Here is a 25,578-nt window from a genome sequence, read left to right as displayed (position 1 = left end):
TGTGCAGGTGACAGAGCAGTGGAACAAATTACCTCTGTCTGGTAGAGGTTGTGGAGTGTCCTTAACTGGAAATATTCAAGAACTATCTGGACACAACCCTGTGCCATGTGCTCTAGTATAATGCTGCTGGTGCAAGGAGCTTGGACCAGGTGATCCATTGTGATCCCTTCCAACCTGATCCATTCTGTGATTTTATTTATTAAAATCAATTTTTGAAAGCTTTGTGTCACTCTGAATTAAAATTATGTCCAAAAAGGTTGTGTTCCTCAGTTGTATTTTCCCATTTGGGAAAATGGGAAAATAAATGGAAGGGGATTTGCCATTTCCCTTTATGAATTAGAATTGCACCTGTCATTTCTTAGTCTGCTGTGCTGTGAGGCTTCCTGCAGGTCCCTGTGCCACAAGGCCTGCGGCAGCTCAGCATGCATGACCATTGACAGTGGTTGCACGTGGTATAAATCCTGACATCCCTTCAGAAATCTGAGACATGTGCCCAGTTGTAACTCATGTTGGTTCAGCACAGCTTTGCAAGACATAAAAACCTCCTTTCGAAGTTGATCCTACAGCTGTAGGTACTGGATTTAATTAGAGACAATCTCAGCACCTATGAGACAGATCCAGTTAACTCCTTTTTTGGCTTCTGTTAGCCACAGAAAGAGCTTTTTGATGCTTCCTGAGAGCAGATCTTTCTAGTGGCTGAGGCACTTAGTGACTCTGCCTTATATATTTCAAAGCAGTCAAAACACTTTTCCTGCCTTATGGCCTTTGTTGTTTCCATATTTTTAATATAATTGCATCTTAAGCACTCCTCATTCACACCAAATGCCAATTTTTGTTGGTGTGCACAGAAAATTTTATAGCCTACACGAGCTTTGTTTTCCAATAGCATGCAGTGTTGACAAATAAATAGCTTCCCATGCCTGTGAATGATGGGTGCAGATGTTGATGCAGGTCTATCCCTGGCATGCTGAAGCAGCAAAGACAAGTTCCATCTTGTTGCACCTCTTTCATATCAGTCACCTCCATTCACCAACACTGATTAACTAATATTTTCCCCACAGAGGAGATCAGAATGTGAGACTTGAAAGATATGCTATTTGAGATTGCTTTTCTAGTCTATTTTCAGCTGATTATAACGGAAGGGAAAAACCAAACAATAAAAAAACCAACCAAACAAACAATCTTGTACCCTTAACTGACAAGGGTACAAGACAGAAATATTTTCTTTTAAGCATAAAAAGTGGAGCAGGAGGAATGGTTTCTGAATGTTTCTTCTCCAGCAGTGCTTTAGATGTGAGGGCCACTGATGGATCTCTGCCATTGTTCCTGTAAATTCATTTAGCCCTTGTTATTTTGACAGTAAACTGACAGTGATTTGCTGCAGCATGCGTCAATTGGATTTGTCTACTGCAATAATGTATATAATAACAGGGCTTATTATTGATGAAACTCTGCTTGTGCTATTTAGTTTGCAAATGTCAGAGGTTTCTATGGTAATTTATTTAGGAAACCGTAAAGGTCATTTAAATGCTGCTGTTCAAAGATCAGCCTTTGATCACAGGAAATGTTCCCATTGTTTTAAGAAACCTCTTCTCCTTTTGGATCATGAACATTTAATTTAAAAAATGGTGTAGTCTTCCCAGAATTTCAATAAATCTCATTCAAAAGATGTTGGAGAGGAAAAAACAAAAGCCATTTCAAAGCCAGGTGTGATGGTGCAATATATTTGGCAGGCAAAGGGACAGGATGCATTCAGAAAACTGGATTTTTTAATTTTTTTTTGCATGTCACAGGCTAGTAGAGGAAAAGAACACTGTTGATATAGTTTGAATAGACAAATCTCTATCTTCTACATTTGCATCTCTTTGCAACCTGTCTGGAAGGTGAAAGGAGTATCTTCTCTTTCCATGGAGAGAAGATGCAAAGGGGTGTAAAAATAAATTCTCTGTGTTCATTTGAATTCTACCAATAGGGGGATAACTTTGAAGGGAGGATTAGACTTAAGTGTAAGGGAGTGTGAGTTCACTATCACAAACCTGTCTGCATCTCGCTTAATGCGTCTGGATCACCCCATGCAGGGTTTTTTTTTTATTTTCTTGATTTTCTCATGGCCAGAATTTTGTGGTATGACTCAGGGACTTGCTGTGTGATCTGTGTAATGACACGTCCATCCTGGATTTCTTAAGTGGAATTAACAGATCCCTCCTTTGCTGTAAAATTGACAGCTATAGATGAGTAGTCCTGGTAAAGCACTTTGAAATTTTTCACTGAAGACTCAATAAATGCCAAATCACTTAATTTTACCAGGCAGCAGCAAGTCTCAAAAGCAAACCTCTAGCTACTCTTCCTAACTTAATGGAGATTAGAAAAACACTTCACATATATAAATAGTTGTAGTATTTAATGTATTTAAGGGATCTATGCTGAAATCATGACAACCCATCAAAATTTTGCCAAGAATATTTTTGGTTCCTGGACAGTAAATGAGTTCCATCTTGTACAAGTAGCTGAGAGCATCACTAAATTTCCCCTTACTGGTGCAACTGATGTTGAATGTCTGACTTGTGTGGTGTTAGTGTTTCCAGAGTCACGTCCTAAATTGTGCAATTGAATAATCACAGCATCTGTAGTACCAGATTGCTTCACATAGTAAGCATAGGGCAGAATAAAGCAGTGTCACTGCAACAATACCCTGTAGATGTGGTAAAGTCCTTGGTTTTCCTTCCAAACTCCTGCTGAGTTCTGAGAGCAGTCAGATGTTCAAAAAAGTAGTATTATTTTTAAACATATGGCTCAGCATTTTTAAATACCACTAAATAACTTGAAATTCAACTCTGCAGTAAGGAGCTAAAAGCCTTTTATATGAACTGACTTAAATGGAAGGTTAGTGACTAAAAGAGCAATGCCTGCACATTAAGGGAAAGCCGTTATCAAATTAGAGAACACTTTCTACCTTTTTACCTTTTTAGAATAAAAATAAAACTTAGTTTGACATGGTTTTGTATGGAATAGACTACATGAATTAGAATGGACACATATAAATTGTTTTTTCTTTGCCATGATCTCCTGCAGCACATTGTGGATATTAAATAACAATGGCATTTTAGCTAAATTAAAAATATAGCAATAAAAGAAATAATTTTCTGTATATACCAGTAAAGTTTTTCCTGAGGTTCCAGGCTTATATTTATTAAAGATGTTGTAGAAATAGATCATTAAATACATTGTTTCAAACTGTAATTGTATTTTATTGTCCTGGCTAAAGATGAAATTGCTGTTCAATCTCTTTCTTCCCTATTAAGATCATGTCTCTATTGGAGGGCTTGGGGATAGCTTTTATGAATATCTGCTCAAGGCATGGCTGATGTCAGACAAGACAGATGAAGATGGCAAGAAAATGTATTATGATGCTGTTCAGGTAAATAAAACATTTAAATCTTCCTTTCCATAATAATCTAATCTATGATAATCCTAAAGAGACAGGCTCTGAGGACAATATGAGAGATTTATATATTTGCTACCACAGGGTGTTTTTTTAAAGAATTAGTTTCTGTTTTAAAAAAGACTTCTTCAAACAGAAGTGCTAAAGGAATACAGATACTGTGGGAAAGGGGAGAATTTTGAAATATAACTATTTTTTTTTCTTTTACTGCAATGTAGTCAATTGTCTCTGGAGGAGAAAAGTATAAAATAAGCAACAAAAAATGTACCTACAAGTAGTTCTCAGATCGATGTCCTACTCTTTTTCCTGAGTCTTCTCTAGATATGTATTAGTCTTGTCCTTTTCCTTTATATCCAGGAGGAAATCCTCTCTTGTATTCAATTCTTTCATGTATTTCAGCCATAAAAAGTGTTTTGACTGTGGTCCACACGTGGATCAATGTGTTATGGTAGATAATTATAAATTAAAATAGGGCTATTGTTTCACAATGACTTTTTGGTACAAGAGCATATATTTGTCAGCTTCTCTGAAACAGCCCAATTGGACACGAGAGAAAGTTTTATAAAATCAGAGCTGTTCATACTTACATTTCTATATGGTATTCTATTTATGATCCTGCTGGTCTGCACTTTGCTTTGTTATTTATGGTATTTCCTTAATATGCTGTTTTAGGAGAAATAATGGGTTTGTGACACCAGATTGAGACTTGGGAAGTATTCCGTTTAAATTCATATTTACAGGCTTTCCTTCCAGTCCTGGGAAAATGCCCTATTTTCTCAGTTCTTTGCTTTCATATATATAGATATATATTAAAAAAGAGGATCATATTACTTCTCTTTTTTTCACTATTCTTTCATCTGTTTTGACTGGAAGCTGTCTAGGGCCAGCACTTTTATCTCTTATTAACTGTGTGTAGCTACAGTGCCTCTACAGACAAGGCTTTGAGATGCTAAGCAATATCTGCTTATTCTTTCATATATCTGGAAACACACTGTCCCTAGGGAAGTCATAAGTCTCCTTTTACTTCCCATACACAAAAAGTGGCGGCATTAAAAAAATACAACCATGGTTGCTTATTGCAACCATCTTTTTTTTCATTAGAGAGGAAAGTCAAGTGTGAAGATCTGAGGGAGGGTGTGATCTCTGGTGGTTGTAAATTTGACAACCAAGTATCCTCTGCTAAGGAAATCTTGCCTTTAATTTTGTAAGTGCAGATTTGGATGCAGTCAGCCTCATTTTCACTGCTAGCGTGGTTTCAACTTCAGAGCAAAAGGTGGATCTTAAATTAGATTTGAGTGCATTTGAGGCTATAACATAAGAACAGTGCTGTTGTAATAGCTCAGCCATCGGGTTGGCAGCCAAACAGAGAGAACAAGGAGTGTGAAATTATCAATTCATCTTACCTCAGAAGACATTTTGAAGCAGCTCAAAGCTGCTTCTAGCCTTCTACTTCCGCTGGTTTAAAACATCAAAGTTTTACTGAGGTTCCAGCAGGGAGCAAAAGTGGTGACAGCCCCTGCATTACAGGACCGGTTCTCCCTGCCCAGATTTCAGCTAGAGGAGCAGAATCACCTGTTCAGCAGCATCACTGAACCTGACAATATCAACAACAGGGTCTCAGCTCTGCTGCACATGACTGTACTTAAAGTACCTATTTTCTTAATGTTTTTTAGTAGTACTAGCTCAGAAGCAGTCTGAGCATCATGTCTGACCAGAATGTTAGTGTTTGAGAGGACCTGACTAAAACCAGATTTCCTTATGCTGCTGGCTGCTGCTATTTCCAGTATTTTCCAATCAATGGTATTCCTGTTGTCTGTTTTCTGTACTGAGGTACATCTGTACCAGAGCTGGAAGTGTACATGCAGCATTAGAAGCTGAAGCTTGATGTTGCAAAAAGAAACTTGTTCAGAAAGCAGCAGCAGAGTGTCAGCCTCACAGAAACTGCAGGATGAGTGGGCCCCACTGAGATTCCAGGTTCTTCATTGGAGTAACTATCCTGATTTGAAATCCATCCTGATACTGGCTTCATTGCTATCGATCCACTACTTATCTAAATTAAAGCTGATTTAAGTGTCTGAGCAAGCTGCGGTCTTTCTTTACAACTAAGGGTGCAGAGTTTGGGCATTCTGGGTCTGCTTGGTATTTTCTTAGAGAAATTTCCCCCAGTGCTCTCAGAATCTTTTTAAGATTACTCCAAAGGGAACAGCATGATTATTCCTGGCCATTCAGTCCAGCACATACCCACCAGATTCTGAAAGAGTGATGTGAAGGTTTGATGCCTAATTCAATATCTTCTGCTATCCAGAAACCACAAATGAAAATATATGGTGAGCTATATAGTTCACTGTGAAAAGCTGAAATCTATTTAGATAGAGCTTAGGGGTTATTTTTCACATTGTTCTATAAATCATATTAAAAAAAAAAAAAAAAGGAATGCTTTCCATTAGAATTTTTGTATCACCTATAGATTATATAATGGCTGAAGTTAAAAGCAATAACTAAGATGTCAGACTAGATTTAAAAACTGCTTCTCCTTGCCATGATAATGCATATATGGCTGAAGCCATTTAAAGAGTTTATTTCTAGTGGGAAAAGGGATCAAGATAGTCTTGTTTTGAATATCAGAACATAGTATGACTGTATAAGGCCATCAGAGGGATTCATAAATTGTAGAATTCACACAAAAAGACAAGTGAATGTATTTTTAATGTAAGTTATTTTTTCTCTTTTGAAAAGTAATACAAATAATGTCCTGCTTCACACAATACATGAAATAAGACATCTTCCTAAACTGGTTTCAATGGATAGCATGCAATATTTAGTTACAGAATAAATGTGTATTCAGCTTTTAACTATATTTCGAGGAAATAACTGCCAATAGAATAATCCATCAGTCTTTTCAAGTATCCAGGACAAGAACCATCTCACTCTTCTCAGTTAACAAGCTGATCTCTGAGACACAATTGAGTAGGTTTATAAGAGGACATGATAATTTAGAGCAAAAATGAACCTTGTGGGTTCACTTATATCTAGTCTAGCAACAGCAGTGTCACAAGCAACTGCATCAAATCCTCTCTTCTTAAATGTGTCAGCCCTCATTTTCTAAGCTGAAGGGCAATTTTCCCTCTATTCCTGCAAATAGGCTGTCTCTTGATGTCTAATGGTCAGATATCTTTCCCAAGTTTTCCCATTACATTTACTTATGGCCATTTCTGCAATCTTTCTGCATTTTATATATATATATTTATTCTCTCTCTCTCTGACTTTGCCTTCGTCCCCCTCTCAGTGTAGGTCTAGAGAAGTAGCATATCTGGAGGCACAGAGAATGGTAACTCACCCCAGAAGAACTTCACAGGAAAAGGGAAAATGAGGTTTGGTGAGGACCAGCACTTCCCAAGCAGCTCAGTCCAGTGCAGCCCTTGGTGGCTGTGTGGTTTCAGTGAGGTAAAGCACCTGCTTTCTGCAGTTTTACCTTCAGCCAGGGTAGCTAGCTCACTTTTAGACATTGAGACTGTTTATCCTTTCTTAATGGGTAACAACTGCTCAGGTGATCCTAACAAGAAAACAAGTGATTTTTGCAGAACATAGCACATGGAAGTGGAAACAGTGGAAATGGCCAGAAGAGAAACACATGTTGTGAAGCAGTGCCAGAGCCACTCTGCCAGATTTCAACACCATTTCAGAAATTGCTGCTAGGCTGGGTTGCACAATTAAGCAATGCTGTGAATGCAGTAAACTTCTGTGGGTATCAAAAGTAAGTTTGGCCTCAGAATTTTGAGTATTCAGACAGAAAATATATAGAATTACTTTATGGGAGGGAGTGGGTTTAAATATTTTTGGCCAGCTTTGGAGACTAACTTTGATATATACTCGAAGTTTATAGTGTGCAACTGTAACACAAAGTTTGCACACTGCCAAAAGAAGCTTTGATTTTGATTGGGGGACTTAGAGTATATTTAACTGTCAGCATTAAATAGTGAATATTTTTCAGAGTTGTTGATTTCAGCCTTTGAGATAAATAAAGCAAGCCTGTGGAGACGCCTTTCTCCTTGAAAGGAGAGGGAAAACGAAGTGTTGTTAGCAAACTGAAAACATGATATTGGCAGATAGGCCTTTTTCCTCTCTGGAGTTTCGTGAGGATCTGTTTAAATAAGGTGACAATCTGGTAGCTGGTTTGTGCTGACTGCAGTCTCCATTAAGCTGCTTATAGTGGTTTGCTTTGTGATTGTAGTTGTCTTAAAAACTGCATAACTGATGCGGACAATGAGAGAGCTGCAACAACTCAAATATAATGGTTTGTCATACTGGGTAAAGCTAAAAGTGATTAATGACTTGAATATTCAATACTTGAACACTTCTTGACATTGAAGAAAATACAGATACAGGACAGGCAGGATGCTGCAGTAGCAGCCCATCTTAGAATGAAACATTTGGTAGCCAGCATTCCCACTGCATATTTTGTTTTGGGTTGGTTTTTTATGGTGTGGGAGGTGGGAGGCAACTTAACTGAATGTAACTTCAATGTGTTAAAATCAATAAACAGGCAGTTTTGTCAGCTGTCATGTTTAAAATACTTATCACCCAGCTGCACTGGTGTTGTGCACACAGCGATAGTTTGGCTGCACTATGTAGGAGCACAAGATTCATTACACTCAGCAGACGAGAACATCCAGAGGACTCGCTGCTCCTTGTTATTCTCTTCACTGTATTTCTCCCCTCTCAGCAAGACTTTTGAGACTCTCTACAAGTGCTTACAGAAAGCATCAAGGCTAAAAACAGGCTTCTGCAGATCTTTAAATTGTTAATAATTTACTGATAGCCGCACAATGTCTTAAGCTTCGATAAAGTATTTATTATTAAGTATTTATTCACATTTTTGCTTATTTATGGGCTGTCAGGAGAAGCAGAAAGCTTTAATTTTGTTAGAAGACTTTAAGGAGGATTTTTTAAGGAGGATTTTAATAAGGAAAGTCTAAAGATGAATTGTATGGGTTTTGCTCATGGCTTTGCTCTTTTCAGGGCAGTCATGCTATTTTCCCTCCCCTTTTCTGATAGCAAAAAAACAACTTGTCAGAATCAGCAGATATCCTAGAGTATTCAGAACATGCACAACGTAACATTTTGAGAGTGACTTGATTTGATCCATGCCAGACCATTAATACTGTTTTAAAATATTTATAAATTTATCCTTCTGGTACCACACAACATTTAATATATTAAGGCCTAGAGCATTGGTGCTCTGAGAGACTGATACATCTATAGAGGGAAAAAAATAGTGATTTTCAAACACAAGCAAGTAGTCAGCTTTCCTCTAGAACTTAATCATCTCTTTAGTGATCAGATGAATATGTATCACAGCAGTTAAATGTTTGCCAATGATTCCCCTTTTAAAAATTTACGTACCACCATTATAAACACTTATATTTCATTACTTGTCTACATAACATGTCTAAATCCAAAAGAAGTAAGTGCTTTGGTGCTTCCAAAATGTTTCTTATATGTTGTGTTTAAACAAATGAAAGATCTTCTGTGTTCAGATTTCATTTTTGATTTTTAGAACTCAGTTTAGTAAGCAGTGAGGACCTCAGCATAAAACACTACTTTTGTTTGGCATGAGTATTTAATTTGTTTGTAATAAGGGCTTGAACTTCCTATTTCAGCAATAAACCTTTTGTAATGAGCTCAATAAAGGATAAATTTTATTAATGGTGGAGGCTGAGAAAGAAAAATATCTTCAGCACTAGATCAACTAAACAGAGAAAATGTAAGGGAAGTAACTAAGTAACAAAAAAGCAGACAATTTACTGAGAAACTTACAGAATATAAACCCACAGTAATCCTGACCTGCTGCTGTGTGCTGTTTCAAAGTAATAAAATGTTCTGGTGCAAGCTGTAAATATTAAAAAAAAAAAAGTGAGCAATTGACACTATACATATTTGAATTATTGGAAATAACACATGGCAGAATTCTCTTTCATCCTCACTGTTGCTTCAAATCATCAAAATACCGTTTATGAAAATTCCTAGGGGAAGAAAAATATATTAAAAGTTTGAACAGAGATAATTTATGGTGCTTTGTTATGAAAACGCCTGCAGAGTTGTAATTATCCCCAAAACAGACATTATAAACCCTTGAAATTTGAAAATATAATCATATTTTTGAAGTTTCAAATTTATTAAGGTATGGAATATGGAACTGTCTTGCTGGGCAGTTTTATCTCCAGCTACAGTGACATCTTGAGGCAGGAAATGAAACCACCTGGGTTTTATTAAAACAGCAGTAATCATTGAAATCCATTAATCATAATTAAGAAGATGCTGTAAAAGGAGAGGTAAAATGCCTAAGAGCTAGAGGCAGCAGAACTGTGGGGTCACATTTCCGTTTGAGGTTTGTTATGTGTTGGCTCCTTCAGCAGAGTTAACACTTCTGTGGCACATGTTTATTTAGAACCTGAGCAGCCTTGAGGAGCAGATCATTTTTCCTGAGAAGCCTCTACCTGTGCTCTGCAGGCATCTCAGTGTTTTGTTACCTGTCAGTGTAATCCACCAAGAGAACACCTATACAAATAAGCTTATTAATTAGTTTTTAACTCATTTGAACAGTGAGATGATTCAGTTCTGGGTCTTCTGTGTCTCCCTATAAGCAATACATTTTAAACAACTCAGAGGGTAAATGAAGGACTTTGCAACCACAAAATCAAGTCAGGGATGGACTGAAGGGGGTGGTGAAGACATCATTTAAGATGTCTGAAAACCTTGAAGAAGAACTGAATGAAAAGGTGTGGTTATTTATTAGGAGGGTCCAATTCTGCTTATTTTTGCAAGGGTATGAACTGGCAGTAAAATGTATAGGTTAAGGAACAGGCTAATAAGCAGAGAACACAAAACATACTTCCTTAACAATGAGGGCAGGAGGGGGAGGAAGTCAGGTTGCGAAAAACTGAAGAGTTTCTCCCTTATGCTGTCAATAACAGAAATTACACAAACATGCAATATGCAATCCTGTAGTTGGAACAATTCCTAATGTCTCATTCACTGTGGCAGATAGGCAAGGGCATAATTTTAACATGCAAACTCATGAGAAAGATGCCAGTAGTAATGCAAGGAGCACTTGATTCACAATTCAAACTGTAAAAAGAACTCTTTCTAATTGAGTGCTCAAGCATTTCTACAGTTGTTGCATCGAAGGAATAATTTCCCACAAGATGGAGAAAAAAGTAATTTGGCTGAAGGCTTTACTGCAGTGAGGTCTGTAAGCAGAGCCTTAGGTAAAAGCTTAAAAAGAAAAATTGCCGGGAGCTGTATCAGCCATGAAAAGTTTACTCTGGCTCTAAGAGCTTATGGGTCCATGACATATTGTATGCCACACCAGCTTTACATGTAGTAAATTTATTTCTTTAAATATCTGTAAAATGTTTATTTACTTTTAGTTTCCTTCTCCTTTTTTTTTTTTTTTTTTTGTCCACTACAGCCTCAAATAAGTTTGTCTCAATATTTTGTTTCAATTTTTTTTTCCACTTTCAGGTATCATCTGCTATTGCTCCTTTTGGTAACATATATTTGTAGCTACTTTTTCTCTTTCCAGCCTTTTCTGTTGCACTGTCTCTCTACCCTACCTTGATGGAAATTACTATCTGAATTGCAGAAATACATTCTACAATGAAATTAAATTAAATTTCCATTTACTTAAAGGAAAGCTGTACCAGGTCCAATTATCCATCAGTAATGTATTTTCAGCTAATCAAAGACCACATTCTTCTAGCTTTTTTGATTGTTTTCAGACACCGTATATTGGTTTATATTGAGAATATTAATTACATTAGGAAGAAAAAATAATCTCTATAGTGATAAATATCACAGACTTATAGAATTGTTTGAATTGGAAGGGGTCTTAAAGACAATCTCATTCTAACCCCTTGCCATGACAGGGAAACCTTTCACTTGCTCAGAGCTCTACCCAGTCTGACCTTGAAAGCTTCCAGGGATGGGGCATCCACAGCTTCTCTGGGCTACAAATTCCAGTGGCCTCACTGTCCTCACAGGAAAGAACTTTTTTCTAATATCTAGTCTAAACCTTTCCCCTTTCAGTTCTAAGCCATTCCCCCTCATCCTGTCTCTACATGCCCTTGCAAAAGTCCTTTTCCATCTCTCCTGTAGGCTCCCTTTGGGTACTGGAAGGCTGAAATTAGGTCACCCTGAACCCACCTCTTCTCCAGACTGAACAATCCAAATTTCATCAGCTCTTCCTCACAGGAGAGGTGCTATATTCCTCCACCTGATCTGCAAACAGTGCAGAAAGGAATTATTTGTAGTTGGGGAACAAGTTTAAATTGACCTGCAATTCAAATAAATGTGTCCCATGAAATGGATACATAATTATATCAAAAATAGAAATAAGTTTATTTTAAGTATGAAATTCAGAAACAGTTGTACCCAAACAGCTTTTCACTAGTGTGGGTCTTTGTCACCACACTCCATATGATAACACTCACTTTTCATGTGAGTGTCACCACACTCCTTTTATGATAACTTGTTTTACTCACTTGATCTCTGTGCCAGAACTGCACCCAAAGCAAGGAGCAGAAAGCAAGGAACATTTCCCTATGGGAATGTAGCCCTTCCTTCCTATTGTGCTCTTAAACTTCACATTCCATGTCTAGGTAAATATGCAGAGAGACACCTAGCATGCCATTAAGAGACACAGACACTGGTATATGTATTACCTAGCACTCAGGGACCCAGGACCCAGGACAAAGCATGACAAGGCAATCTGAGAGTCTGTCATATATCTAATAACTACCTCATAAAAATAGCTTTAAATAAGATGGTTACATATTAAAATAACTTTTAATAGATATATGTACTAGTTCTTAATAGGCCCCATTTATAAAACAGAGATGATTTGCTTCACTAAACACGAATACTTAAATTGGAAATATATTTTTATTTTGTGACATTCTTGGTATCAATCAACATCAATTTGTTAGTTTCTTAACGCCAGTTTGTTAGAATAATTTTAAAACTCTTGGAAGTCATCCTTTTTCAGCCTGCACTTTAATCTTGAGCTAAAAGGGAAAAACCTCACCAACACTAATTGGTATCACAAAATCCACTTTTGTACTACAAGAATAATCTCTGGTCTAGTTAATATAGTTCAAAAGTGCATCATTGCTGTTATGTTGGTCAGATACAGTAATGCTTCATTCTGTTTTTCAGTCATTACTTCAAAAAAAATGCAACATAGTTAAATTTAGTTATCAATCTATTTTTATAGTTGTTTTCTTTTTAAATAAATTCTGACCCAACAGCTAAGTGACCAATAGAGTTATTGCCTATTTTTAGAACTGTTGTTCTGGTGAGATGGGAGATACCATGCTGAAAGGTTAAATGAAATGTCATTAAAGTTTTTCCTTTCTTAACTTGGTTTTAGGTAGCTTGTTGTTAGAATGCCCAAATAAGTCTGAAAGTTATTTTCCATAAAACTGATGTGTGTTTTCTCACCTTTCCCCTTTCACATCTAATTCCTCTTTTTATAGGTTAAATTATGCAGGATTTCTTTAAAGCAGAATTTGTTTAAAGCACAGGATTTTTTATTATTTACTTCTTCTTTAAAATTTAGGTATGTTTTCCAGTAGATACCTACTCATAAAAGCATGCAATCAAGGTGGAAACAAGGATTTGAGGAGTTTTCTGAGCTAATAGTGGCTCTGGATCTGGGCAGAAAACATCCTTACTAAGTGCTTTACAAAGTATAGTTTTCAATGTGACATTCTTGGCAGAAAAAAAACCCAGTATGTAAAAATTGTACAATTATTCTGCTGATGCTTCTAATTTAGAGAGGATTTTTTCATGCTTATAGGAACAACCTTTACAAATGCTTAAATGGGTAGAATTACAATAACTACTTTCTCTTTATAAAACTTTTTTTTTTTTAATCCTGGCTTTTATGTTAATGGTTTTCTGTAGTGATATCTTTTAATTGTTTTTCTCTTGTATAATGCATGTTGAGTACTGTTTCTGGATCTTATGATTTCAACAGAAATCAGCTAGAGCACTAGTGGATAACTCAATGTATGACAGTTATCTCTTCTCCATTGCCATTTAAAAAGTAATACCTTACTTTGTGGGCTTCTATTAATGTGCTCTTCTGCATCTCCTCTGCTGTTTTAATTCTGTTCCTCCCACAGCAGAAGGTTGCCTTCCTGGATTTTGTTATTAGTGACCATACATTGCTGACATCACCAAATTTCAGTTCCCTCTAGATCTGTGTATTTTTATTCCGCTTAGTTTTGGTTTTTTTCCCAGAGATCTCAGTGGGACCCTGCTCTTGATAAATAAGTACAGGATTTCAGTTTGGAAGGGGAAACCCATTGGACTGTGGGAATGCCATCTAGAGTCAGAGGCCTAACATCATTCACTGAACAGACTAAGTGTTTTGAATATGGGTTATGACTGCATATAATTTACATGAAATTGTATAAATAATGACCTCCTTTAAGTCAGAATTAAAACGGAAAGTACAAAAGCTGAAATGATGGCTAATAACTATTGAAAGTTAAATTACTGTTGAAAGCTAAATTACCTGAAACTTCTTAATGTAGAAAGGGGAAAAAATGAAATAATTTAAAATTTGAAGTGTATTTTGTAGGTCTTTTCAACATTTATATAAAACGTACCCATTTTTATAAAACTGTAAATTGCTCAAAGTTGAAGCAAAATTAGTCACCATTACTGATGTGTGTTAATCTGCCTTGGTTTGTCTGCACTTTGAAGTTACGCTGGCTCATATTATCCATTGCATTTTATGAGCAAAGGCAATGCAGAGCAAAAACAACCAACACACAAGACAGCTTTGTCCTTTGCACTTTACCAAATGGGCTTTGGTTTGAGATCACGTCCTTCTGCAGGCCATAGAGACCCACCTCATCCGAAAGTCAAGCGGGGGCCTGACGTACATTGCCGAGTGGAAGGGCGGATTGCTGGAGCACAAGATGGGACACCTCACTTGTTTTGCTGGAGGCATGTTTGCTCTGGGAGCAGATGGAGCACCCAGTGACAAGACAGGCCATCACATCGAGCTGGGTGCTGAAATTGCCAGGACTTGCCATGAATCCTATGACCGTACACGTGAGTACCATGTTGTAGAGTTCAGCTGCACAGCTTGCCCTCGTGAAGGCAGCCACTTTGGCAGAAAGCTGAGTGGAAACTGTAGCTGTTTATCCCTTCTGAGCAAATGCTGCCTGGCTTTAAAAGTAACTTTTAAAATGGCTGGTCTTTTTATAAATAATTTCTGTGCACTTGAAGCGTATCTCCTCACTGTAGTAATTGACATGACTGTTACATAACAGTAATTAACAAGCTTTTTTTTATGGTGCCAATTTCTGTATAGCTGAATACAAGAGAGGGACTCTGTTCATTTATGCACCAATATAGGCACTGATCATGTTTTATGCACAAAAGAATATTTTACGTTCAGTTCTGTTGATACAATGCTGCAAACAATAGAATTGCACAAAGAAAGTGGATTTCTGTACAGGAAATTTCTTTGGATTTTATCATCTTCATATAGAAGTAACCCTGGCAGCATTTCAGGTCCCAGAGTGTATTTTCCAGTTTGATATAGAAAAGTAAATATCCTCATCTTTTAGCCAAAATTTCACTTGTTGCTAGTTATATGAAGTCTTTCAGAATGCAAATGTTAGCATTGCTGTTCAAACTGTAGCTGCCATTTAAGGCATTGATAAAGAACAGCTCTCTCCTACTCCAAATTATTTATAAAATATTGAAAACAGGAGGAGCTGCAGTATCTTTCAGAAATTATATTGTTTTAGGTAATCTGGCTTTATGCCACATAACAGCCTAGTTTGATTTGGTAATCTGGGGAGTTTGATTTGGTTACATAATTTGGAACCTTTTTTAATGCCTTTATTTTAGTCTGTGCTTTTTTTACTGGCTAGGAATGAAACTGGGACCAGAAGCCTTCAGATTTGATGGTGGTGTTGAAGCCATTGCTACAAGACAAAATGAGAAATACTACATCCTACGACCAGAAGTCATTGAGACCTACACCTACATGTGGCGCCTCACTCATGATCCAAAGTACAGGGACTGGGGATGGGAAGCTGTTGAGGTAGTGTTCTATTGGACATTTTTATTGTTAAATCCTAGTAATATTGTAAAGTGAGCTATTGAATGACATTGTTCAGCAGTTGGAGACTGAATACTTGTTTTAAATCAGTGATATCAATTCATGTTTCCAGGAATTCATTTGACAATTAGATGACGTTTTGACAAAACCAGATACTGCTGAGACTGTGTAATAGAAAGGTACCTTGTGATTTGTCCTTCTTAAATACTTCTAGGATTAGGGGTCATATTTGGATGTACTGTCCAAGATGCCGAGTGTTGCTGCATGTGCATACACGTGTCAGATTTGAGCCTTGGATATGGAAATGCATTTTCTGAAATGTATTTTCAATAATTGTATGAAGGTGATTTTAATTAAGGTGACAAAGGCCAGATAGTACCAAACATAAAACCATGTCACTTTCAAGAAGCACAACCCATTTGGAAAAAAAATACCTAAATAATAGCAATCTCTTCTAGATTTGAATTTTTTTTTTTGTCCCACTGGCTTTTGAGCTTCAATCAGTCATGCTGAACCTAGCTATTTGTGCTTGTCTGGCACAAGCAAAAGGGCAGCTAGTCTGCAGTGCAAAAAGTGGGCTTGCCAAATCTATTGTTTCCCTTATTTCAGCAGTTAATCACTCTTACTCTTAAGGTTGAGAGGCTTTAGATTTACCATGTTTCATCCTCCAGGTATGGGTCCTTATTATGCTTCTCTGGAGTTCACTTCTGTCCTCCTCACACTGATGTTGCCCTTGCTAAATTATCTGACATCTGATAGGAAATACAGCAAGCTGAAGAACATTATTTTTCTGGCTCTGTGTACTTAAGAAAAATGAAAAAAAATATAAATAAATCAAAACGCTCTGAAGTATTTTGTTCTCAGTGACCTCTCTTGTGCAGAGGTATTGCTTTGCAGGATTATTTTAAAAACATCCTGTTTGTCAGTTTACCCAATACCTCTTGCTTCTAGAAGTGTATGATTACTCCACTTCTTGGAGAGGCTTACACCACTGCTTATGGAAGGTTGCTCTACTCTGAGGGTAGAATACGTAGACTTGTGTCCTACAATTTCTCATCCTAAGGGACCCTACTAGAGAGCTGTTACTGGGTTATGACCAACTCCCTCCACAGCAATCAAGGTCTGTAAATGTATTCACTATTCACTGTATAGATTCTTATCATATCAGAAATGTGCAAATGCTGTTGAGCATTGTGGAAAAAAGAGTATTTCAAGCCTGGTAATTAGATATCCTCCAGGAATTAAATTTAAGGCAAAATCTGATTTTCCAAAAAGAATAGTAATATTAACTATGCTTATAATCTCAAACTTCTTGCCTGAATGTTCACAATTGTTCCATACCTGCACTGAGCACTGTATTCAGCTAGGTAGATTGTAGTTATTTGGGGCATTGTATTTGCCTCCCTCAGGTGCTGGCTCTGGGGTCCTGAAACAATATGCTTCTGAGTTACTAATTCCAAAGCAATTGGGGTTTTAAAACCTCTAATTTAGAGGGCTGTTCCCTTACGTTCTTCTTTGCTAACACCACCCATAGGCACACATTTTACTACTGGAATCTTCCCAGGCAGATTTTAATTGGCATATTTACAATGGCTGTTTGTGGAAATCATCCCATCAGGTTTCAGCAATGCCAACTGTTCCTGCTCCAGGAGATGTTTTCCCTGACTCATTGTTACTGCCCACACTGATAACATTGTTATAAACAATTGAAACATTTTCCTTATTATTATTCTTTACCCATTTGGTTCCGTTTGTTTGTGTTTCTTTCAAGTTGGTACACTTGTTTAGCTTCTTCTCTCTCCCCACGTGTTCCTTGTTTATCATTCTTGTGGTTATTCTCAATCTGGCTGTGTGTGGGAGATGCAGCTGGTCCCATTCTGCCTGCAGCCCATCTTCCACTGTCCTAATGTGCAGTTGGGTGTTTCACAAAAACAAATCCCACAGCTTTCCAGAAGTTATACAGTCCGTTGTAGGTTTAAAATGATTTTTCTTCCTGTTATGTCTTGGTGTTTATGGCCAAGCTCTACATCATACAGTTTTTTAGTTACAGCACATATCATGCTAGCTTACTGTAACTATTTCATAAATTCTGTTCCCTCTTGCTCCTTAATTGTTGCCCCAAAGAGCACCTGACCCTTTCTGTCCTTGGGGAAGTCCCCAAGCACTGAGAGTCATTGGTTTAATTACCAGTACATGTTGCACAAAGGGGAACCTGAGATTGAAACAAGAAAAAAGAGGAAACAAACGATCAGACCATTTGGGTTGTGTCCAAATAAAGATATTCTTCAGGTGTTTCATGTCCTTTTTCAATTCATTACACTGCCAAAAAGAACCCATTAGGTTTTTTTTCCCAATGCCCTTGTAGTAGAAAAGGAGGCTGTTTTAGAGTCATGACTTCTAAACTCTCTGACAAGTCCCTTAAGTCTTTCTCTAACTTTATAGACTAAAAAAATATTATAGCCTCTACTTTTTTTTCTTTGTGAATTTGCTTTGCTGCTTTGAGTCCAAGATAATTTTGTATGTACTTCAGCAGCTGGAGAAAATGCAGTTATGACCACCAGCAATATCCACTGTTACTGAGTCAGAAAGGTTTTATCAGCTTAGCTCATGAAAGCCTCCCTTTCTGCATTATAAATGTGGCACATATTTTAAATTTGTAGCACTTCCTTTGTTTTTCCCTTTATGATAGTTTGAGACTGTCAGCCAGTTTTCACTGTGCTTGATGTTTTCCATTACTGCATCATAACTGATCCTACCCACCCTCATTTTCTGAGAACGACTTATTTAAAAATGTGTTTGATTCTGCCCACCACTACCCCTATTCACTGTGAACATCACTGTACTCTCAAACTGCAGGAGAGGGCCCAAAAGCCCATCATTGCCAGGATGGTTGACAATTTAGAGCATTTTTATCCTACTAATCCTGCAGGTGGATGTCCTGTTTCTTTAGTTAGGTGGAAAGTAGTTTTGAGAGATGAGATTCTTCATATTTGCATCAAGTAGATACCACCAGAAGGCAAACATGGGGCAAGTTAACCCCTTAGTTTACATCATAGCAGTGCCTCCAGGTACCTTTATGACACCTGTGAACTCAAAGAAGGCTCTAAGTATGTAAGAGCATATAAATTGTAAATACAATTTGCTTTTATTTTACCTCACCCCGTTCAGAATGCAGATATTTCCTTGCATAGCAGACTTATCCTTCAAGTTCTAGTTCTGCTGTGCCTTGAAAAACATCATCTTTGTTTGACATTGAAAATCCAGACACAGATGCAGCATTTTGAATTCATTGCAGGTTGAAGTAGACAAGAGGGAAGGAATACCAGCCAGAGGAAATTACTTTTTTTAAACTTAAGAATATTTGTCATTTAGTAAAATTGTCCAGGAAAATGAAAGAACCTAAAGACAGATAAGAAAAGACAAATAGGCTGTTATATTTTAAAGGATCTCTTCTGGAGAAAATTCCCTTTTAAACATACGATAGGCAGCTTACTCTCTGGTGAAAATTAAGGAGAGCCTGACATGCAAGCCAAATGTGTGCAGACAGCTACAGGGACTCCAGCAAAATCAAGGACATTTAGGGTATCTACTCACAGCAAAACACAGACCTTAAAGTCTTTAGAGCAGGGGAAGCTGCTCTAAATACCTCAGTAATTATGAGACTTTTAGTCCCATCTGTCTTCAGAAAATATGTATTCTGCCTGGTTTAGATATATCCTCTGCCTTTTTAGCTTGTGTGTTTTCAAATGCAGCATCTTTCCCTAAATAAAATCCACACATCCTATGCTCACTTCAGTGATATTTGTAGTAACTTCAGAAAGGTAGGAACTAGTTATCTCCTGGCTCTCTTTTTGGGGGGGATAAAGCCCCAGGTATTTCTGCCTGAATGTTGTTGTCCCAATATCAGAACAGAAAACACTCTGTTTCACGGTAGTGTGGTCCTGAGTGAATGCAGTCATCCACCATCCTTACTGCCATTTTTCATTGCAAGAAGTTATTTAGGGTTAAGTAGCATTTTCTGAATTTGTTTTTGAATAATGATTTAATATATCTTAAATTCTCTTTACTCCTTCCTTGTACTTTGTGATACCGGAGAGTTACTGTAAAAGAGAATAAGAAAAATGAACGGAGTAAGAATACTTGTGGCCCTTTTAAATCGGTAAATTATAAAGGAAAAAAATATTATTTAATGTTTTTAAATATAGTAGTGATAAGGTAACCAATACTCAAAATAAGGTATTGGATAGCAGTATATTTAAAGCAGTTATGGCTCATACATAGGCATATAGGTACCACCTTTCTATTACAAACACCTAATATTAAGAAAAGCAACAAAGCTGATTAAATAGTCCCACTGTATGTATTCTACAGTTCCAGCATCTTTTTTGCCCTTTTATATATACTCTTCATCTGACCATTTTTCTGTTTCAAAAACATATCTTCTTCAAAATATAGGACATTCCTGTGAGCAGAAAATAAATTGTATTTTTAGGTGGCCCATGTATTCCTTTTTATTGTGAAATAGGAATCAGTCATCTGTTTTACACCTCTTAACTGAATAAAGAGTTTGGAAACTAGCTAGAGAAAAACACATTGTTATTGTTACAGTTAAATTATGTTGTGTTAAGTCCTGGCTTTCTATCTACTCCTGTATAACAGACAAAGCTTTTTCAGAGAGGTAGCAAAGAAAAATATGACTGCTGCACAAAAGAAATCCAGTCAGAGCCCAATATCAGTGGTTTCCCATTGAAAAATTAAATAATTGCAAAGTGAAGCCATACAACTTACACAGAAAATGGAGTTGCCTTTCCTTTTTTTTTTTTTTTTTTTTTTTGAAGGGACTTGCAGGAGGTAAGAAAAAGACTGATAAAAGACTGATCTTTAGGATGGTGTTCAGTTATGTCACAATCATTTTAAGTACCAAAATATGACCAGGAAAGGTATAGGTAACACCATTTCCAAAGGCTGAGAGATTGGGAGAGAAAGGCTATTGTTACTCCTATTAAAAATAGGAAAAATAATATAAGTGAAAATCCATATGTCTTTAAATCCTTATACCCATACATCTTTCCTTCTGAAAGCTGTTTTGTGTTCACTTTTTATTCATTTATTATTTTGCTTCTCTTCCTAAATGTAAAATTAGTCAGGTGTACTTATGTCTTTTTTTAAAGAGTTTTTCATCTAGAGCTTTACCAAGTTTTCATCTCTTTATCAAAAAATGGTGGCAATTCTTTTTTGCTAGCTTTATTGTCAAACAGAAAAAATGGACATATTATTCACTAATCAATATTAATCATTGTTAATCCCACTGATTTGGGCATTTTCTTCCCTGCTTCAGGCACTGGAAAAACACTGCAGAGTGGATGGTGGCTATTCTGGCATTAGAGATGTTTATAACAATCATGAAAGCCATGACGATGTGCAGCAAAGTTTCTTCCTTTCAGAGACACTCAAGTAAGTGAAGAAAGTTGACTTGCATTAATGTGAAGTAGTTCTATGTATCATCATTACAGCTAAGTATTTGTCATTAGTACCCTTGGCACTCAAATAACAAAACCTGAGTGAAATAGCAGAGCTTTTCTTAGATGACAGGAAGCCAAATTGCCTTTTTTCTTTTTTTCCAAACTGTCAATAAACTAAATTCCCTGACTTCTGCAAATTATCTTTACTTCTGATAAAGGTACTTGATAGTTTCTTAGACATTGCAACTCCTATCTTTGATCTAATTATATATGCCAGCACTAATGAAACAAATTGATGAGACAGAGAATTTATCAGGCTTATATTGCATACTTTTCATTTTAAAACTTTAGAAAAAGAAGAACAAACAACTTCCATGGAAAGCTTGCAAGGCTTGTTAACAGAGAAATCCAAATGCTTTCATTATCTATCATCATTTCCTAAATTTTTAATGATATTAAAGTTTTGTCTTGATCTCTTCAGTTCTGGGTATTTTTTTGTATTTTTTTTTTTCTGTGCAAGAAAAAATCAGTCATGCCATCTCAACAGGAAGTTTAATACTCAAGTAAATTAAATATGAATTATGAATTATTATTGTGTTTTCCTGAAAATCACTTTCCTGATGTGGTCTCATTTCCTGCTTTTTTTTTAATTGCCAGGTACCTGTATTTGCTCTTCTCTGAAGATGATCTTCTTCCACTTGAACACTGGGTCTTCAACACAGAGGCTCATCCTCTCCCTGTTCTCCACAAAGATGATGGGAATAAAGAAGAAAACCAGAAATAGATGAAGATTAATTTATACTTTGATTCATTCCTTACATTTCCAGGACTTGGGCACATGATTTGGTTTTAAAATCCTAAGTTAAATTTTTTAATCAAGTGTTTTGCAGTCCGTTTTCTTTAACAGTAAATTTTTATGAATGTACCAAATAAATTATGATAAAACCTCAATCCTCTAATTCAGATTGATAGATTCTTAGAAGCGAAATAGACTATCTTCCCAAATTCTGTTAGGCTGCAGTGTCATTTTGGCCAAAAAAAGCAGAAGGTCGGCATGTTACTTATTTCAAATTTGATTTTAATTTGACTGCAAAATTCTTCTCTCCTCTGTGAGGAGATGTATGCTTTAAGCTGTAATATTTTGCCATGTTGCAAAAAGCCATATTGAATTAAGTATAAAGAGCTTTTTCCTTTTATTTTGTTTTTGTTTTGTTTTGTTCTATGTTAGTTTGTTTTGTGTGTCATCCAGGACAGATCTTGTGACTGTGACAGCCTCTTCTTATGCGGGTCTATCATTACTTGCTAAAGTATCTGATGTATTTCATTGTCAATGAAGTCTACATAGGGGTATTTTCATCTCATGCAGACACAACTCTGAAACTGCAGTATAAGTTGAAGGTAGATTAAACTAGTTTCTATGGATTTAGCACATTAGTTAGCACACCTTAGTTTTTCAGGTTTTGATTAGAATATTATAATAGAATAAATTGTTTCCTCCCTTTTCTAAGTGGTGTTATTCTTATGTCTTTAGTCAAGCTGCTATGGAGTAAAATAAGGTAGTCTTTTCATATTAAGAACCTTCTTTATGTATTTAGTCCAGTAGCTTTCATTTGGTTGGTTGGCAAAAAAAAACACTCAATGACATTTTCCTGGAAGCTTAGAATTATATCAGATACAATTTGTTTTTCTGTTACTTTTGCAAAGATTTAGGTAGGTTCAGACTTGACACCAGACTTGATGGTGAATTGTCACAAAGCAATTTAATGTATCTATATGAATAAAGGTAGACGTTCAAATGCCTTGAAGAAAACCTGCCTCTTCAAAAGAAGGTAAGTCGTTCAGAGAGGAAGTTATCCTGTATTGAACTAAAACTTTCTGGTAACACTGTCTTGTCTTAAGTAACAGAAATGCAATGTGCTTTAAAAATATTCCTTAGAATAGAAGTCTGGCCTACTAAGAAAGGTAACAGCTTTGCCAAAAATGTTTTGCTTTGTGGCGTCACCAAAGGGAAAAAGAAATGAGGCATGATTAATTCCTGTTTCTACTTGGTTTGAAGTGGTTTACATGATTTTTAAGTCTACCTGTGTTTTCATTTAGTGATGGGATGACTTCCATACATTTCAGGTAGGAAACACCTGGCTTCCCATTCTGAGAAAGAACATTATTCATTGATTGGACTGCAGTGAAACAAATCTGGTTCTGAACAGTAACGTTCTTAAATGGTATTTAGTAGATAGCTCACATGTCCAGCATTGCTAACCACAGCTGAGGGAACACATATGTTTGGGCTTTAGAGTACATTTTTTCTATATTTACAGAGGTCTGCAGTGGAAGTTCTCTTAGGCAGAAGCCAAAAACAACTAATTACACTTTTATATATAACGGCTTTAAGCTGACCCATAGAGTTTGCCCTCAAGTCTGTAAAGAGTCTGTGAAGATTCCCCTGCTGGTAGAGGAGATGGCACATTACACACAGGATGCCAAAGACTTGGTGTAGGGGGCAAGGCAAGGATCCAGGCTTGGCAAAGCTGGGCATTCCTACATGGGAGTTATTTGGGCACCTTGGTGAGCCTGGGCCACCCAGCACTGGGAGAATGGATAGAAATGGATGTGCAGATAAAGCCTGCTTACATAGAGACAGCACAGCTGCTCAAAACTTTGTGATCCACTTTTTTATTATTATTATTATTTTCTTTTTTAAAGTATGGATTCTCTCAAGTCACAGCAGGCTTCTGAACCCAGTCAAGCAAGGATGAGATCTTGACTCTCTCTGTTGAAAAACAGAATTCTGCTGCTTTTGATTCTCCAGAATTTGTACCATTGGAGGACTATACTTCATTGTATTTCTTTATAAATTATATTTATAAGGGAGGTTTTTTTCACCCCCTGAACCACCATAGCTGTGGAAGAAAAACAAAATATTTCCTCTCTTTTTTAACATGCAATAATAATTACTTTTTTCTTACTTATGTTTATTGGGTCACCTGCTGCTACTTCCTCCCACATGCATGTGCTGCTTTAGACCTTGTCTCAGTTAAAGAACTACAAAAGCTCGGACAGAAACAGTCTTTGAGAAGTGTTTCCTAAGCCACTTTCTACATGGTTTTCTTGACCTAGGTTTGTTTCCCCCAGCTGTCTGTAGTGATCTTGCTGGTACTTAGCAAGCTGAAGGGAAGAGTAGAGAACCAGACTTTGGTTTGGAGGTCTTCCCCATGTTTCAAAAGCTGCTCCAATCTCACAGCTCTGTATGCACTGGGGCTTATGTACTTCATATAAGCATCATGACAGTTTCCTTGTAATACAGACATTTCATATGAATTTTTCTTAGCATGGGAGTTAGGATGATTTGAAAGAGCACAAATTTGATGTGGTATTGGTATTCAGGTTGTATGTACAAACTGCACTATACTGTACTTTTTGTAAACTAATGTAAGTAGACGAGAAGATTGTAAAACGTGTAGATCTGCCAACTGTAAGAAAAAAACTTTTCATAAACTTAGAATATATCAATTTTTCTTTTTTTTTTTTTTTTAATAATCCCAAAACACCAAAGTTAGAGCAAACATTTTTAAACAGTCCATATTTACCACTGCTTGTTAGATCAGTAAGATTACATGCATTTTAATTCCCATTCACTTAACTAACTTCATGGGAGTAGCTAGTGATGGTGACTTTGTGTTCCCAGTCATTCATAAGAGCAAAAGAAATTGCTTATTGTTGGGGCTTGGGGGGCAGGGGGGAGAAGACAGTGACATTGAGACATTATCTTCGCATAAACACACTGCCCACACTTCTTCCATTTCCTTGTAGCATAATAATGCATTTAAATCTGCACATGTTGAGTCCCAAGAGGTAGATCCCTTTAAATGGCACCAACATTGTTTCACAGGAAAAAAAAATAATTTTTTTTGATTGTTTGTGAGATAAGTATTGCATATGTGTTGGTTATACACAGATTTTTGCAATGCCCAATGGCTCACTGTTTCTATGGTAACTTCATATATATCCATTTCGATCATGTATTTAAATTGGTTTTGATTTGTACATATTCCATTTAGTCTTTTCATCTTTATATAAACTGAAATTATGGAATACCTAATAGATCAAGATGCTTAATTTTTAAGAACTTATATTTGTAAAAATTTCTCTATTGTGAATAAAGTCTTTTAATATATCTGTTCAACTGGTTATAGTTTTTCTTATGTGTGTTTCAGAAGTAACTACAGGAATCTGCTGCATATTCTGCTGTACTCACAAATTTTTGTCAGTACTCTGTGTACTTGTTAAGATGCTGTTCTTAATTAATGTCAGTATATAGAATTTCTGCCACTGAAATAAGTTTCTAGGATTTTTTGTCAATAAAATTCAGCATACCAAATGTATTTTGGTAGAAAATGAGCCTGCTAATGAAAAGAGGGAAGCTGGGAAGTGGGAGGTGGCAGGCAATAAGCACAGTGAGGGTCAGTCACTACAGTTCATGCTCTGCACAACACAAGTGGGCAAAGCTAAATGCCATTTAGGAGCAA

The 25,578-nt window shown here is 36.6% G+C and overlaps 1 protein-coding gene across 2 annotated transcripts in view; it reads left to right on the top strand.

Annotated features, from left to right (window-relative positions):
- MAN1A1 (mannosidase alpha class 1A member 1) overlaps nt 1-25,235 on the top strand; it is a 141,415-nt gene extending 116,180 nt beyond the window's left edge. Inside the window, exons 8-13 of one of the 2 annotated variants that reach the window (XR_015283142.1) lie at nt 3,303-3,418; nt 14,350-14,569; nt 15,400-15,572; nt 20,929-21,044; nt 21,710-24,085; nt 24,127-25,235. Coding sequence is in view for 1 of the 2 variants with exons in the window: in XM_086876896.1 (XP_086733022.1) it covers nt 3,303-3,418; nt 14,350-14,569; nt 15,400-15,572; nt 20,929-21,044; nt 21,710-21,836 (752 nt within the window). In the remaining variant the exon portion in view is untranslated. Of the gene's footprint in view, nt 1-3,302; nt 3,419-14,349; nt 14,570-15,399; nt 15,573-20,928; nt 21,045-21,709 lie in introns of both variants that reach the window. The other variant, XM_086876896.1, reaches the window with a different exon arrangement.
- The last annotated feature ends 343 nt before the right edge of the window (nt 25,236-25,578 follow it).

This window comes from Cyanistes caeruleus, chromosome 2 (genome assembly GCF_971803275.1).
Source record: "Cyanistes caeruleus chromosome 2, bCyaCae1.hap1.1, whole genome shotgun sequence".
NCBI lineage: Eukaryota > Metazoa > Chordata > Aves > Passeriformes > Paridae > Cyanistes > Cyanistes caeruleus.
The sequence above is the reverse complement of the archived record's forward strand: the minus strand, read 5'-3'. Positions and strand labels throughout refer to the sequence as shown.